The sequence below is a fragment of the Malurus melanocephalus genome, unplaced genomic scaffold (assembly GCF_030028575.1).
Source record: "Malurus melanocephalus ecotype Western Australia unplaced genomic scaffold, MMel_1.1 scaffold_372, whole genome shotgun sequence".
In the NCBI taxonomy this organism is placed as follows: Eukaryota; Metazoa; Chordata; class Aves; order Passeriformes; family Maluridae; genus Malurus; species Malurus melanocephalus.
In genome coordinates this window covers 662,958-678,549 of record NW_026623604.1, presented here as the reverse complement: position 1 = coordinate 678,549, position 15,592 = coordinate 662,958, and the positions used below count along the sequence as shown (strand labels likewise).

The 15,592-nt window shown below is 53.2% G+C and overlaps 2 protein-coding genes across 10 annotated transcripts in view; one reads left to right on the top strand and one right to left on the bottom strand.

The window, feature by feature from the left end:
* Positions 1–1,444: 1,444 nt before the first annotated feature.
* On the top strand, positions 1,445–4,985 carry NR2E3 (nuclear receptor subfamily 2 group E member 3). Its single transcript, XM_057378745.1, has 8 exons — positions 1,445–1,502; positions 2,669–2,819; positions 3,430–3,533; positions 3,617–3,877; positions 3,961–4,142; positions 4,370–4,601; positions 4,675–4,780; positions 4,853–4,985. The coding sequence occupies exons 1-8, from the start codon at positions 1,445–1,447 to the stop codon at positions 4,983–4,985; spliced, it is 1,227 nt and encodes a 408-aa protein (XP_057234728.1).
* A 2,551-nt stretch (positions 4,986–7,536) lies between these two features.
* The window catches only part of MYO9A (myosin IXA), a 169,982-nt gene continuing 161,926 nt past the window's right edge, over positions 7,537–15,592 (bottom strand). For all 9 annotated transcript variants that reach the window (XM_057378746.1, XM_057378748.1, XM_057378747.1 and 6 more), the window contains 6 exons: positions 15,230–15,335; positions 14,681–14,812; positions 13,360–13,483; positions 10,313–10,515; positions 10,019–10,161; positions 7,537–9,659 (listed from right to left, as the gene is read on the bottom strand). In XM_057378746.1, the coding sequence (XP_057234729.1) occupies positions 9,175–9,659; positions 10,019–10,161; positions 10,313–10,515; positions 13,360–13,483; positions 14,681–14,812; positions 15,230–15,335 (1,193 nt within the window). In that variant the 3' untranslated portion in view covers positions 7,537–9,174. The remainder of the gene's footprint in view (positions 9,660–10,018; positions 10,162–10,312; positions 10,516–13,359; positions 13,484–14,680; positions 14,813–15,229; positions 15,336–15,592) is intronic.

The following is a 15,592-nucleotide window of genomic DNA, read 5'->3' as shown; positions in this document are numbered from 1 at the left end:
ATCAGGGGGCAGGCAGGGATGGGGTCATGGAGAATGCAGGGATGGGGTCAGGGGGCAGGCAGGGATGGGGTCAGGGTGGCGGCAGGAAGGATGGTGCAGGCGTGTGGGGTCAGGAAGGGTGATGGGATGATGCTGCACTCGGGAACACGGAACCGTGGTGCGGGCAAGGCTGATGCGGTCACGGTGCAGACAGGGAGGGCGGGGGCACCCTGCAAGCAGAGGGGATGGAAGGAGGCTGGAGGCAATGGGGMGGAGGRACCCTGCAAGCAGAGGGGATGGAAGGAGGCCAGAGGCAATGGGGAGGAGGAACCCTGCAAGCAGAGGGGATGGAAGGAGGCTGCAGGCAGGAGGGGCAGGAACGCTGCAGGAATGGGACCCATAAGGAGGGCGCACCCAGGATGTTGGGGCCGTGCCGCGGGCAGGGGGGATGCGGGGATGCTCCGGCAGAGGGGATGGGGTCACACAGCCCTCGGGAATGCCTCAGGCCCTGGATGTCGGGCCCTGGATCCACTGCAGCCATCGCCGCCAGCCCTCGGCAGGGACCTGCTGCCAGTGTCTGTCCCCTGGGACACCTTCAGGCGTCAACGCTGCTGAGCCCCCTCCGGAAGGGGCACAGGAGGCCGGGACCCCCTGTCCTCAGCCTGGGGACAGCCCGGGCCGGTGCCGGTGGCCACCCGCCACCCCCTGAGCTGAGCGGGAGGGTTTGAGCTGCTAAAGCCCACAAATCCCAAATTGTGCTGCCCTGTCACCGCGAGGGTTTAGCGGTGCTTGCGTAACCCCGGGGCCACCTGGCCCCCACCCGCTGCGATGTCAGCAGCCCCAACATCCCCGGGGCTGCCCCGTGCCCGGGAGGGGATGCTGATGCACGGCGGGGCCCCCAGCGAGCATCCCCCTCCCCTCGCCATCAGGGCCGGTAATTAATTACTTGGGGGCAGGGAAATTACCCCCCTTAATTACCACTTTTCGTTATTCYCCTCTAACCGCCTTAGTGAAGGGCTTATGCGCTTACAGGACCCGGTGGGTCCCAAGGGGGGGACGAAACATATGGGGGGTCCCCACCCCGAGCCCCGTCCCCACCTCTGCCGCAATCTCGGCCTCACGGGGCCGGGGGGGCACACGTGGCGACAGGGTGACACCCTGACGGTGGCCCGCGGCGGCGCGGCGGGGGTGGCTTGGGTGTCGCGGGGTTTAGGGTTACAGGGCTGGGGCTCAGCACCTTTTTAATTCTTCATCGCGTGGCTGATTGATCCCCCCCGCCCCGCGCAGACACTAAAGATTAAGAGGGTGACAAAGAGGCGGCTGCTTACACAGCGCCTGCCGCTAAGCCGCCTTGAAGAGAGCAAGGCAGGAGCCCCGCTGGCCGCAGAGCTGCCGGAGCACCCCGAGCCCAGCCAGACCCTCCGGAGGGACAGCACAGACACGGGSCGGGAGCGCCGGGCGAGGGATGGCTGCGTCCCCCACGGGGTCGGCGGTGAGCGCCGGGCTGGACGAGAGCCCCACGGGTAAGAAATGGTTCTTCTGCAGTGGGTGCGACACTGTGGGACACGGGTCCTTCCCTGGGGTGGTCGTGGTCATTCCCCAAGATGCCTGGGGGTCCTGGGTTCTCCTGAGGGATGCTTGGAGTCCCCCATCACTGTCAGTCACCAAGACACTCGGGATGCCTCGGTTCATCATTGCCTTCTTCTGGACGCCTTTGGTTCCCATCGTGGTCCTTCTCTGAGATATCTGGGGGTCCCTATCATGGTCCTTCTCCATGCGACCCAGTGTCCCCATCGTAGCGCTYGTTTGGGGTGTTTGGGTTCTCCATGGCCAACCTTCTCCAGATCGGCTGGATTTTTCTCTTGGTCCCTCTCTCGTGTGCCTATCTTGGTCCTCTGGGATGCCTGGGCCCTTCAGCTGTCATCCTCCACGATGACAGGGGGGATGAGTGGGGCTGAGATGCCCCCATCGTGGTCCTTCCCTAGGCCGGGATTCCTGCAGTGCCCAACCCTCTTTGTGGTGTCCTTGGTCCTCATTTGTGTCACTTCTCCGGGATCCCCGAGGTTCTCAGCCATCCCCTTCTCCAGGATCCCCGAGGTTCCCAGCCATCCCCTTCTCCAGGATCCCCGAGGTTCCCAGCCATCCCCCTTCTCCAGGATCCCCGAGGTTCTCAGCCATCCCCCTTCTCCGGGATCCCCAAGGTTCCCAGCCATCCCCCTTCTCCGGGATCCCCAAGGTTCCCAGCCATCCCCCTTCTCCGGGATCCCCAAGGTTCCCAGCCATCCCCTTCTCCAGGATCCCCGAGGTTCCCAGCCATTCCCCTTCTCCACGGTCCCCCCAGTTCCCTGCTGTGACCCTTGTCTGGGTGCCCCATGTCCCCAGAGCTATCCCCTCTCCAGAGCACCTCCCATCCCTGCTTGCTGCCCTTCTCTGGGATGCTCAGCTCCCTTCCTAAGGTGGCCCCATCCCTAAGGACACCATTTCATCCCTTTTTTATTTTTCTTTTTTTAAAATTCCTCTGAGAGCTCACCCTCTGCGCTGGGATCCTCATGCCTGTCCCTGAGCCGAGCCGGCAGCGCTGGGAGCTGCCCCATCTCCGGGGTGCTGGGAGGCAGCAGGGACGAGGGGAGGGCCAGGGGACGTGGTCACAGCCTGGGCCACYCCAGACACGAGGGCTGCGCTCCCGCAGGGCTGAGCCCGGCTCCCGGGAAGGCGCTGAGCCCGGTGCTGCTGTGCAAGGTGTGTGGGGACACCAGCAGCGGGAAGCACTACGGCATCTACGCCTGCAACGGCTGCAGCGGCTTCTTCAAGCGCAGCGTCCGCAGGAAGCTCATCTACAGGTGGGAACGGCTGGGGGTCCCCGCGGGGCTGGCAGCGGGGGACACGGGTGGCCAGAGGGGCAGAGAGCCCACGGATGGGCAGCCAGGGGGGCAGAACCGGGGTCCCACAGATGGACATCACGGAGTAAAGGACATCCTGCAGGGATGGCCCCCGAAAAGGCAGGGGCCAGAGGATGGACACTCAGAGGGGCAGCAGTGGAAGGGACAGGCACCTATTGGGGACATCCAGCAGAGCAGGAACCCTGGGGAATGGGCACTCCATGGGCTGGGATCCAGGGGGACATGAAGGCAGTAGGATGGGGAGTCATGGGATGGACACCCTGTGTGACAGGGACCTTGGAGATGGACACCCAGCAGGAYAGGGAGCTTGGGGACAGTTTGGGGACACTCRGCAGGTCAGGGACCCCAGGACATGGGCTATGAGTGGGGCAGAGACCCAGCAGAATTTGAACAATGCAGAGGGAGAGGCACCTGCGGAGATGGGGTCCTGAAAATACCCATCAAGGCAGGGCGTTCACTGGGACAGGGCACTCTTGGAGTGGGGACAGGGCACCCACTGGGGACAGGGGCCACCCCAGGGGCTGCAGCCAGGTGCCACCTCTCCCCACAGGTGCCAGGCGGGGACGGGGCTGTGCCCAGTGGACAAGGCTCACCGCAACCAGTGCCAGGCCTGCCGGCTCAAGAAGTGCCTGCAGGCTGGCATGAACAAGGATGGTGAGATGTGGGGGGACACACGGTGACGAACAGCAGCGGGGGACAGCCGGGTGGCTGGTGCTGATGCCACCTTGTCCCCTCAGCTGTGCAGAACGAGCGCCAGCCCCGCAGCACGGCCCAGGTCCGGCTGGACAGCATCGAGCTGGATGCAGAGCTGCCCCCTGAGCACGTGGCCACCACACGTGAGGTGACCCCATCGCCCTGTCCGGCTCCTCGTGCTCCCGGTGCTGCTGTCGCTGTCGCTGTCACCCCGGGTCCCCGAGCGCCCACACCCCCCACCAATCATCGCTTCATGGCCAGCCTGATGACAGCTGAGACCTGCGCCAAGCTGGAGCCCGAGGACGGTGGGTGGCTGCTGGTGGAGAGGGGGCGGGTGGGACTGTCCCCACGGTGTGGTGACAAGCAGTGTCCTCTYGGTCCCCTGCAGCCGATGAGACGGTGGATGTGACGGGCAGCGAGCCGGAGCGGGCGGCCRGCGAGTACCAGGTGGCGCCGTACCCGGCAGCCAGCCCCGAGAACATCTACGAGACCTCAGCTCGCCTCCTGTTCATGGCCGTGAAATGGGCCAAGAACCTGCCCGTCTTCTCCAACCTGCCCTTCCGTGACCAGGTGGGGCTGGGAACCTCCGTGGAGGAGGAACGGGGGAGCTGCCCATGGGGCAAGGGAAACCCCCAGAACGGAGCAGCAGTGGGGATGGCTCCCCTCGGATGTTCCTCAGCCCAGCCAGATCCTGGAGGCTTTGGGGTGACCATTGGCTTTGGGGGTGACAGTGGTTTTGGGGGTGACAGTGGTTTTGGGGGTGACAGTGGTTTTGGGGCTCCCCCCGCTGTCCCCAGGTGATCCTGCTGGAGGAAGCGTGGAGCGAGCTGTTCCTGCTCTGTGCCATCCAGTGGTCCCTGCCCCTGGACAGTTGCCCGCTGCTGGCTGTCCCCGAGCCGGCCCCCGGGAAGCTGCTGCCGGCCGCCCTGGACATGCGGGCGCTGCAGGAGACCCTGGGCCGCTTCAAGGCGCTGGCCGTGGACCCCACGGAGTTCGCCTGCATGAAAGCCGTGGTGCTCTTCAAACCAGGTGAGGCCACCCCCGGTGCCCAGCCCCGGCCGTCCCCAGTCCCTCCCCAGCCGTGACCCCCTTTTCGCCGCAGAGACCCGCGGCCTCAAGGACCCCGAGCAGGTGGAGAACCTGCAGGACCAGTCGCAGGTGATGCTGGGCCAGCACAACCGCTCCCACTACCCCGGGCAGCCCGTCAGGTACCGCCGTCCCCACCCCTGCGGGTGACACCGGGGTGGGACACCCGCTCACGGCCGCCCCCGTGTCCCCAGGTTTGGGAAGCTGCTGCTGCTGCTCCCGGCGCTGCGCTTCATCTCCTCGGAGCGCGTGGAGCTGCTCTTCTTCCGCCGCACCATCGGCAACACGCCCATGGAGAAGCTGCTGTGCGACATGTTCAAGAACTGACGCCCCGTCCCGCTGTCCCTGGCTGTCACCCTGCGCTGCCACCCTGTCACCCTCAGCCCGGCTCTCCTCGCCCCGGGGGTGAAGGTGCCCGTGGTCTGATGGCCAGGACTGGAATGGTGCCGGGAGGTGGCACCACGTCCCCAAGGGTGGCAGGGGGTGTCCCCAATGTGTCCCCAATGCAGTGGCAGTGCCTCATCGGGACGGGTCTCCATGGTGTCCCAAAGGCTGGAGGAGCTCAGGCAAAGGCCTCAGCACTACGGGGACCTGCTGCCACCCAGGGCYACCAGCTTGGAGGGACACTTGCCCGGGGATGATGCCAACTTGGGGCATGACATCAGCCCGGGGTGACGCTGGCCAAAGGTGGTGCCASCCGGGGTGATGCCAACCTGGCGGTGACCCCGGCCCGGTGTGACCCCAGCCTGGGGCACCCTCGGGTTGATCCCAGCCCGRTGGTGACACTGGAGCAGGGTGACASCAGCTGGGGGTGGCGCTGTCCCAGGGCCCCCTGGGGACACTCGGTGACACAGTCCCTCGGTCCCGTGTCCCCCACCTGTGTCCCCGTTTTATACTCGGAATAAAGAGGGTTTTGCAGCCGGAGTCCCTGTGCCAATGACTTGGGGCCCCTCGGATCGGAGCAGGGGGGACCAGCTGAGCATGGATAACCTGAATAGCAAAAAATAAAAATCAATAATCTGAACAGAAATACCTCAAAAATAGATTATCTGAATGGAAATAAAATAAGTAAAATTAGTTTGAACAATCTGAATGAAATAATCAATAGAAATAAGATTAATAGAAATAGTAAGAATAAAAATAAAATGAAAATAAATAAGCTGAAATTATCTGAATATAAAAAAGATAAATATAAATAATCACTCTGGAAGTAATCTGTTGGAAATGAAATAATTTGTAGAGAAATATAATGAAACTAAATAATCTGAAATAGTCTGAATAGAAATTAATTGAAAATAAACTATCTTAATATAAGTGAGATAAATATGAATAATCTGACTGGATAAAACTGGAATTAAATAATGCACATAGAAAAAAAATTAAATAATCTGAATATAAATAAAATGCATTATAATTATTGGAATATAAATAATCTGCTTTGAAATATCCTTAACTAAGTAATCTGAATATAAATAAAATAAAACTAAATAAACTGAAATAAACTGAATAGAAACAAATTGAATATAAACAAACTGCTTATAAATAAGAGAAACATAATGAATCTCATTGGAAAGAATCTGAATTAAATTATATGGACAGAAGTAAAATTAAATAATCTGAATAGAAATAARTTGAAAATAAATTGTCTAAATATAAACAATCCACCTAAAAGTAATCTGAATAGAAATAATCTGAAATYACCTGAAAAATTGAAAAGAAATTACCTAAACATAAATGAAATGTAAGTTGTCAGATTAAAGTAATTGGTATATAAATAATGTGTATTTACATAAATAAAAATAATGYGAATATCAAGTAAGATAAACAGAAATTCTCTGCACATGTGAATAAGCAGCATAAAACAACCCCAAGGGAAGCGATGGGGAGCCCCAGCTGCCCCTCAATCCTGTGAAATCGCGTTTTGAGCTGCTCCATGCACACAGGCTGGGGAAAACCCAAAAACCCGGGCTGTGTAGAATGACACTTTTATTTTCTGTTTTGGTCGGTTTGTACACCATTCCGAGCGTGGGCGACGCGGGATAATATATCCTCTTACATACAGACTTTGTTTAATTTACAGGCAGCGACTTTTTATAAATTACTTAGAAAACTTTCCATGAAAAATAACAATAATTCCCCTCGCAGCCCTCCAGTAGTCAGTACATTCAGCCGCTCTGGAAAACCCTCTGGGACCCCAAATCCTGCCGGGAAGGGCGGGGAAGGAGCGGGGGAGATGCCGGGGAAGGGGACCCTGGAACGACCCCTCCAGTCCTGCTCAGCTCCTGCCAGGATTTTATAGATATATATATATATATATCTATGTATATATCTCTTTTGCATATGTTTTTGTTTACACATACAACCACAAATGTATTATAAATATAAAGAAATATATTCTCTATATATTCTATATATATATTTCATACATTTATCTATTTCGAGAAGTCTATTTTCTCTATATATTTTCTCCACATTCCATACATTTTTATAAGAAATAGAGAGAAAATATATATTCTTTATATATACTTTATATTTCCTTTATATATTTCTTTACAGAGTTACACCCTTTATTTAAAGAAATATATAAATATGTCAAGAAACATATAAACATATAYATTAAACATATATTAAATATGTTTAAATCATATAACATTAAATATTTTCTACATAGAGAAGAAATACATTGAAATAYACATAAAGTAATACATATTTTTATATATAGTACATATTTCCTTTATATGTATATATACTTCCTTATATATAGAACTATGTAAAATATATACATAAGGAAATATATAATTAATTTCCTTTATATATTTCTTTATATATATAAATATATRAACATATATCTATAAAGAAATATATATTCTTCACGTATAAAATATCTCATAGATGTATATATAAATATGTACTATATATAAAAGAAATAGAAAACACATAAATGCATTTAGTCCTTGTATTCTTTTATGCATTTTTAATTATGCAGAGAATATTTATTCTTTTCTGTGTATTTTTTTAATATATAGAATATATATAGTCATATAAATTCTTTATATATATAAATATTATTTAAATATATTTTCCTTATATAGAGACTAAATATATATAAGGAAAATAAATATATTCAAAAAGAAATTAGACACATACATACATACATACATACATATATATTTATATATTATTTGCCTGAGCCCTGTTTTCCCCTCTGGGGATGGCAGAATCCCATTTTTCCCCATGGATGGGGGGATTGACTGGGTCTTGCTCTGCTCCTGGGATGCAGCGCTGAGGCCGATGCTGTTCGCACTCTCCCTGTGGCATCTGTCACTTCCCCCGTTAGAAAAAAAATTATAGATAACATGAAAAAAAAGTTAAATTTCAAATATCAAATAAAAAATAACCCCAATAAATAAACAATCCCTGGAATGGGCAGGGGGAGAGGGGACCAAGGGGCAGCTCGGCCAAACCCAAGGATGACAGGAAAAGACAGAATACTCTGGAAAAGTCAATTTTTTGCTATTTTCCCMATTTTTGATGGTGCTTTGGGAAAGAACGAGTCCCAGCCCAGCCCACCTGGAAGAMCAGATCTAATTAGCACCCCAGGGCTCCCAATTTTGCCTTTCCAGAGGTTCTCTGGTACCTGGAGCTTCTCCAGGCACCACCGAGGATGATGATGATGACAACAGCAGAGGGATTATGAGCTGATTCATTAACTAGCATTGTTAATTAGTCCTATGATGGGCTGATTACACCTCCAGGGATTTCTTGCTGGAAATAAAACTCCATGTTTTATTGAGCGACGATCGGTGACACCGGTGGTGACACCAAGGATGGCTCAGCCCATCGTTCCCTTCCTCCCCCACCCCAAAATAATAATATTAATAATAATAATAATTAAAAAAAAAAGTTGTTCTGTCTGGGGAAAAACATTTAAAAAAAATAATAAAAATATATATATTTACACGAAACTCCAGGAACCGGCATATTAACAAATATCGCTTCAAGTAGTCCTCAATTATTATTAATTATTATTATTTTTTAATACTGATGGTCTCAAAAAAAAAAAAGAAGAGGAAAGGTGGTTAGGTCTTGTTAAAAAATAAAAAAAACAAAGGGAAAAGGTGATTTTTGGCAGATTTTAACGCTTTCCCATGCGCTCGGCGTTGGCGTGGATGAGGCGGTTGAAGCGCGGAGGGCTTGGCTGCAGCGGAGCCGGCGCCGGCTCGGGATGTCCCGTGGGATTTTGGGTTCCCTTTGCTCCTCCYGACGGGTGACGGCGATTCGGCACAAGGGCGTGGCGGCGATGCTGCGAGACCTGGGGTGCTCCAAGGGGACGGGCCACGAGCCGGCCAGTGCCTCCTGTCCCCAGCCACCCCAAGGTCTCAACCCCCCAAGCTTTAAGGCCACCGTTGAAACTGTCCCCTCCCGGCCTTTTTAATGAAGAATTCATCCTCTGGTGTTAATGAGAAAGCCATCAGAGCGCTGCCCCGGCACGGACACCGCCCTGGGCTGGAGCATCTCACACCATGAACTCATTGCTCCCCAGAAGGACGAGGTGTTGGGTGGCGGTGCAGTCRGCCTCGGGGCTCCTCTTGAGTCCCCCTCCGGGCCCCCCATCTGGGGGCTCTTTGGTTTTTGGGGGGGAGGTTTTCACACTCTTGAGTTTCTGTTTGCCCTTCTCGGGGTTGAAGGTCCCGCGCGTGGTGAACTGCGGCCGGTCCTCGGGACAGCGCAGAGGCGCCGCGGGGCCCTCGGGGCTGGCCCGGCTGTCGGGGGCCTCGCCGTGTCCCCCCGCCCGGTAGAAAGGCGATTTGGAGTACATCTGGAAGCGCTTCCGGGGCAGGTGGGGCAAGCAGGATGTGGATGACTGGGAGGAGGAGGACGAGGAGGAGACGGGGGCGTCGCTGGGCTCCGCCGGGTCCGGCCGCATCCTGGGGTGCCGTCGCAGCCGGCTCGGGCCCTCGGCCTTGGCGGGGCGCAGGGAGGTAAGTGCTACACTTCTCTCTGCAGGGGCACAAGGACCACTGACGGTCAGCACTACCACAACATCCACCTCCAAACACCCCGCTCCCTGGGGACATGTGCCAYTGAAGCCAGGACAACGTTCCCAGCAGGCAGAGCCTTCACGTCCCCACTGATCCTGGCTGCTCCTACCCAGCCCCCGGGGCCACGTGTTTGAACGCTTAACCTACCTTCTGGACCCATTTAAACTGTTGACTTTAAAGAAACTTGAAAACCCTTCCCAAAAGCAACAGAAAAACCTGGTAGAAGGTGTCCCTGCTCRTGGCAGAGGGGTGGACTTCATRACCTTTGAAGGTCCCTTCCAAGCCAAGGCAATCTACCACAAGAACAGCTGGATTTACCCGAGCGATCGGAGATGGCTCCTTCGGAGTCAAAGTTTAAATTTTCAGAGCTGTCGGCAGTGCCGATGGAGGCTTCAGACTCGAGGGTTTCGTCGTCGGAGGCGCGGGGCTCCAGTGTCAGCATCTCGAATGTCAGCTCCTCCCTGCAAAGCCAAACCAACCCCACTGACCACCCAGAGGTGGAGAGAAGGGATGCACACACACCCAGAGATCACAGACGGTTATCACACAACCACGTGATATCCCCGACATCCACAGGTTGGGGACATGGCTCAAACCCTCAGCCACACTCACTTTTCCTTCTGCAGGCTCTCGATCTGCTCCGTCAGCACCTTCTCCTCCTGCTGCATGGCCACCTGCTGCTGCTCTGTCACCTCCATCTCCATGGCCTCCTCRCTGCTCATGGTCTCTTCGGGGACGTCCGTCACAGAGGGCAAGCGCCCGCTGACAGGGGACGCCGGGCCGGGGTAGGCGCCGCGCCGGACACGTCCTTTGCCCTGAGGAGAGACAACGGTGTCACTGCCACCGGCTGAGGTGACGTGGCAAACGCTCAGGTGCTCTCCCAAGGAGTGAAGAACACGGCCCCAGCTGTCCATCCTCGGTGTGCTGCTGCCAGATGCACCCCGGACCCTCCAAAACCTCACTTGGGGCTGGAAGAGGTACCAGAAGGACTGAGCACACTGCAGGGCTGGGCATGGAACTGGTGAGGATGACGCTGAYGGACTCCAGGCAAGCCCAGCTGGCAGCAGGATGGGTTCCCACAAAGCCCAGAGCCCCTACGATGGCAAGCTTGACTATGGCTTTGGGTGGGACCATCACCAAAGCTTTGATTTCAGGGCACCTGGCTGCCTCCTCATCCTTGGATCGAGTCTCATCCTTCCCTCACCCACCCTCGGTACATCCTGAGCATCGCAAGTGTCTCACCGATCCCTTCAGCAAACAGGAACTCCACCTAATCACGTTGTCCACGCGCTGATCATCTCACATACGGGAGATTCAGAAACCAGCACCACCTCCAGTGGTCTGTTATTACACAATAAATGTGGATCTTTGTGCACACAGCTAAACTTGCCCTRATTCAATGCAGCTCTGAAGAACCATCTCATTTTTTTAATACTGAAACCAACAATTAAATAGGACTCAAACGGGGGTGGTACAGATGGAGGGATATGATACATACAGCTGTTTTAATCTTCTGAGGACCAGCTTTACAGATCTGCTCCAAGCAGCAGAAGAAAACTATGGATTCTGGGAGATGAGGGACATGACAGAGATYAAGCAGCTTTTATCTTAACCGTTATCATGCCCAGACATCTCATCTCCTACATTCCAGGCCCTGACATGACCAGCACTAGGAGATGTCCATCACTTGCTGCCCTCCCCTGAAAATCGTCACCCAGGAAAAGCCTGCGTCTCCTGGGGCTGAAGATCTCATTGCAGCTCAACTTTACCTCCTGCATTTAACCCCTGCAAACTGCAGCATCCCCGGGTCTTCCTGACAACCCATGTGCCCAGAGCAGGTTTGTAGGATAAAGGATCCTCCCTTTTTCCCTTTAAAAGACAGATTTCCTCCATTTTAGCCCTTTCATCTTTTAATGCCACATCTCAGAGATCYTTCTTTGTCAGCAAAGCTGCACCTGTGCCCTGGTGTTCTTCTGAYGACACCTTCCACGTGGGCTCCTGAGCTGAAGCACAGCTTCCTGAATCCTATTATCCAAAACCCCTGAGATCCCAAAGATCCCACTGGCTCGTGGACTTAAGCCCCTGAGAAATGCCATGCTCAGCATCAGGGGAGTAGAGCTCGAATTTTRCTCTTCTCCCCTTCCTGACACTAATGGATGTGGAAGAATGGGGATACTGAGGGAACCTTCACCATGGGCTGAGCCTGTTAGGAAAGGAAACAGCCCTATGAGCATCCCCAAAACCCTGCAGGTTCTTTTCTCACCTGTCACAATCTCACAGAACTCAAACTCAAGCTGGGGAATASAGGGGTTGCTGGACTCCTCCTCATTCAAACCTTGGCATCCTGACCTTGTGCTCAGGGTGGTGGTGCTCCTCCTCCAGCAAAGTGGAGGAGACCTTTGAATGCCTCAAGGTCTCTGAGGCACCCAAGCTGAGGGTTTTATCCACTATCTCCAGAAACAGCAGCGCTGTGAAAGCAACTTGATGCTGAAATGCATTCTGAGCAAGGAGAAATTGAGGTGGGAAGGGATGAGTCAAGCAAAGTAAAAAAGAGGGAAGCACAGGATGGAAAAAGAAAACAAAATAGAAAATTAAAGTAGGAAGAGAAAAGGGGTGGGAAGCGTTTTTCCGAGGAGCTGCGTGCAGGGATGGCCGAGCGCTGGCCCCGAACTCCTGTGCCCGGGGGACCTGCGGGAGGAACGGTGGCTCCGAGGAGCGGACGGTCACGGACAATGGCCGGTGGGACAGAGCTGGAATGAGCGGCGGTGACACACGACAAGGGACACGGCAGCTGCCGTTGATACATACCGGGATTGAACTGCGGGTTATGCTCATAAATCTAACTGCAATTAGTACGGGCTTCTGGATTAGAGAGGAGATGAAAAGGAAAGCAGAAGGTTAGAGTGCACATGCCGCCGGCCCCCGAAAACCCGCTTTGCTCAGTTTGAGGGTTTTTTTGGTTAGCTGAGAAGAGCGAGGCAGCTCTGCAGCACCAGCTCCACCATCTTGGGCAGCCCCTGCTGGGATTTCATCCCCAAAAACCAGAAGCAAGGTGTGTCCCTGAAGACCACAGAGGCAGGTCGAAGCACGGGGGCTGCTCAGCTCCTCACCCCAAGGCTGTGCCGATGGCGCTGCGCAAGCCCGTCCCTCTCCCGCAGCCCAACAAGCCAAGCGCAGGTGCGTTCGCAGCCCGCCGGCCCCCTGCAAGCATGGAAGCTCAATGAGATGGGCTGGAGGCTCCCAAAAAGGCAGTGCAGGAGCAGAGAGAGCCTTTGGGGAGTTCATTTCRGGTTCAGCTAATGCGACTGAGCACACAGAACGATGGTCCAGGTCACCCATGGGGTGATGCCGAGCTGGTCAATGAAAGGTTTGACTCAACTCAGGACCAGCTGAGCTCAAATGAAGGTGGAAACGCTGATGGGGAACATCTGAGCAGGAGTGACCACCTTTCCATGGACCGTTCCCACCTCCTCGTGCTTTGGCGTGATGCCCTGCAAAGGTGAGGAGCCACCGCTGGGCTGAGAGCCCCTGTCCTGGGGGAGATGGTGTGGGAGGCTGCGAGGGGTTTGGGAGGCTAGGATAAGCAGGAGAAAATAAAGGAGGGTGGCTTCAGGGGCAAGGAGAGGACAGGAGGGCACAGAGTGTCTTTGGCATCTCACCATGGATCTGCGGATCAGGGAGAGGCGGCTCTTYGCTTTGTTCTCCGCAAACTCCAGGCTGTTGATGTCCTTCAGACGAGCCTTGTACTTGTTCATCTGCTCGATGACAATCAATTCCACGCAGCTAAGGGGGGAAAAACCCAAAAGAAGACAAAATGGGARGATGAAGCTGTTAGATTTGAGCTCCTCTGTCTTGGCTTGTCCTTCAACARGATTTCCTGGTAGCTTCTCCCTTAGTTACAGCACATCCTCTCGTTTTATTATGAAGAAAGGATTATTTTGAAGATCCGTCCTAATGGAAGAGCATGGAGAAGAAGGTTCCAGCTGGAAKCTGGAGGGTGGTGGGAATTGTCCTMAAAAGAATGATCACAGGCTATGGGTGGATCRAGGAACTCAGATTAGAGATGTTAAAGATGGCCAAGAATCCCACCAGAGAAATTCTTCCCCGAGAAGAGCGAGTGGTGAAATACAAACCTGGAGAAGGCAGGCTGCTTCCAACTCACTCACTTGCACGCAGTAACTGCAGCAGCTTGTGCAGCTGAGAGACTGTTTAAAGCTGTCAGGAGGGTGTTTGGGGGAAAAGTGGTCCTTTCCTTGYAGTAAAAGGAGAGGATGTGCTGGAGCTGAGGTGTGAGGAAGAAGCTACAATGAGATCCTGTTGAAGGACAAGTGCTCCTGCYAGCTGCATCTCCAAGCATGTTCTGCTCTTCCACAATTGTAATACTTACTGGAGGTAAAACCACATCTTTCAGAAGCCCAGACCTTCACTGAGGGTTTTCATTATTGTAATTGATGACATATTTAAATCTATATTTAAATCTATTTAATATGAGTCAAACTGAATCTGGGCAAGGGCTTCACTTTTTCTCTGTAACCTTTGCAATTACAGCAAACAGCATAAATAAATCTCAGTATAGTAATATTAATATTACTGCAGATCAAACAATTCCCCTCCTTCAATAAAAAAGCCAAAACTAAGTTAGAATCAAGATCTGCTTGCCAAAAATTAACTATGTTAACTATAAAACCGTGTCAGCACCAGGTCCACCATTTCCTGCAGATATGTGCCAGGCAGGGGCAGAAGTTGATCCATTCTTGGGGATCCTCCATCACTCAAAACCCCCCATTTAACAATTTCTTGGAGACTGAGAGAACATGAAGTATCTTCATGCAGATGCATTTATTTGCATTCAGATACATAAATTACTACACATTGATAATTTCCACGTCAATTTTTGAGCCACTTGCCCACGCCAGGGATTGCCAAGCTGTGAGTGGTGCTGTGGTGATGGAGCTGGCTCAACCAGCCTCAGGCTCTTACGTGGTGGTTTTGCTGATGTCCTGAACGCTCTGCAGCGGGTCGGTCGTRTCGGGGCAGCGGAGGATGCAGGGAGCAAACACGATGGCCAAGGCGTTGGCTGACATCCGGTTGGTCTCTTCTTGGAGGGCAATCCTGAAAAAACAGGGATTAAGGGACAAGTCAGAGTGGAGGCACCKCCACTGCACCTCTTGCATGTGGGCATGGATGAAGAGAGGAGATGGCATTTCTATGGTGCGATCTTGATTTGAGGGAAAAAGCCAAAGCTGAAGACATCTCAGATATTCCCAAGGCAACAACCAGTGCTTTCCACCCAAAACACGTCCCTGCAGTGCTGAGAGGCACCACGGAGCTGTAGGAACCACAAATGGCTGGAGTACAGCAGAGCTCACTCATCAACACGCCATCCCTTGGAGAAACAGCTCCCAGCCACCTCCTGGGAGACGCGGCGGCTCCAAAAGCTCTTCCCTGTCGCCTGCCTGCCTGCCTCCAGCCTCAGCCATTCAGGGGAAGGATGCCTGCCCTTCCTGAAGCTGCCCAGGCACAGCCTACCTGACCAGGTGGAAGATGAGGCGCTCCAGGGTGCTCAGGTGGGTGCGGGAGAGCTGGTCGATGACCGAGTACACCCCGCGCACCGTCTCCTTCCTCTCCTGGAGGCCTGTGGAGAAACCACCAGCATTTAGGGGCAGCTTCTACTTCTTCCTCCTATTTAAAATAGGACTTCTTAACACTTCATTTCAATTCTCAAAAGATAGAACTTTGAGGCTCTAATCAGCTGAACTGGGATGCCAAAGTCACAAAATTGAGACCAAATTGCCCACGGTTTTGCATTAAAAAAAACTCTTACAGCCAAAAACTTATACTTTGAAACCAGGTAAATATAATTTGGCAAAACCAGCTTGTTTGRGCCCAAAG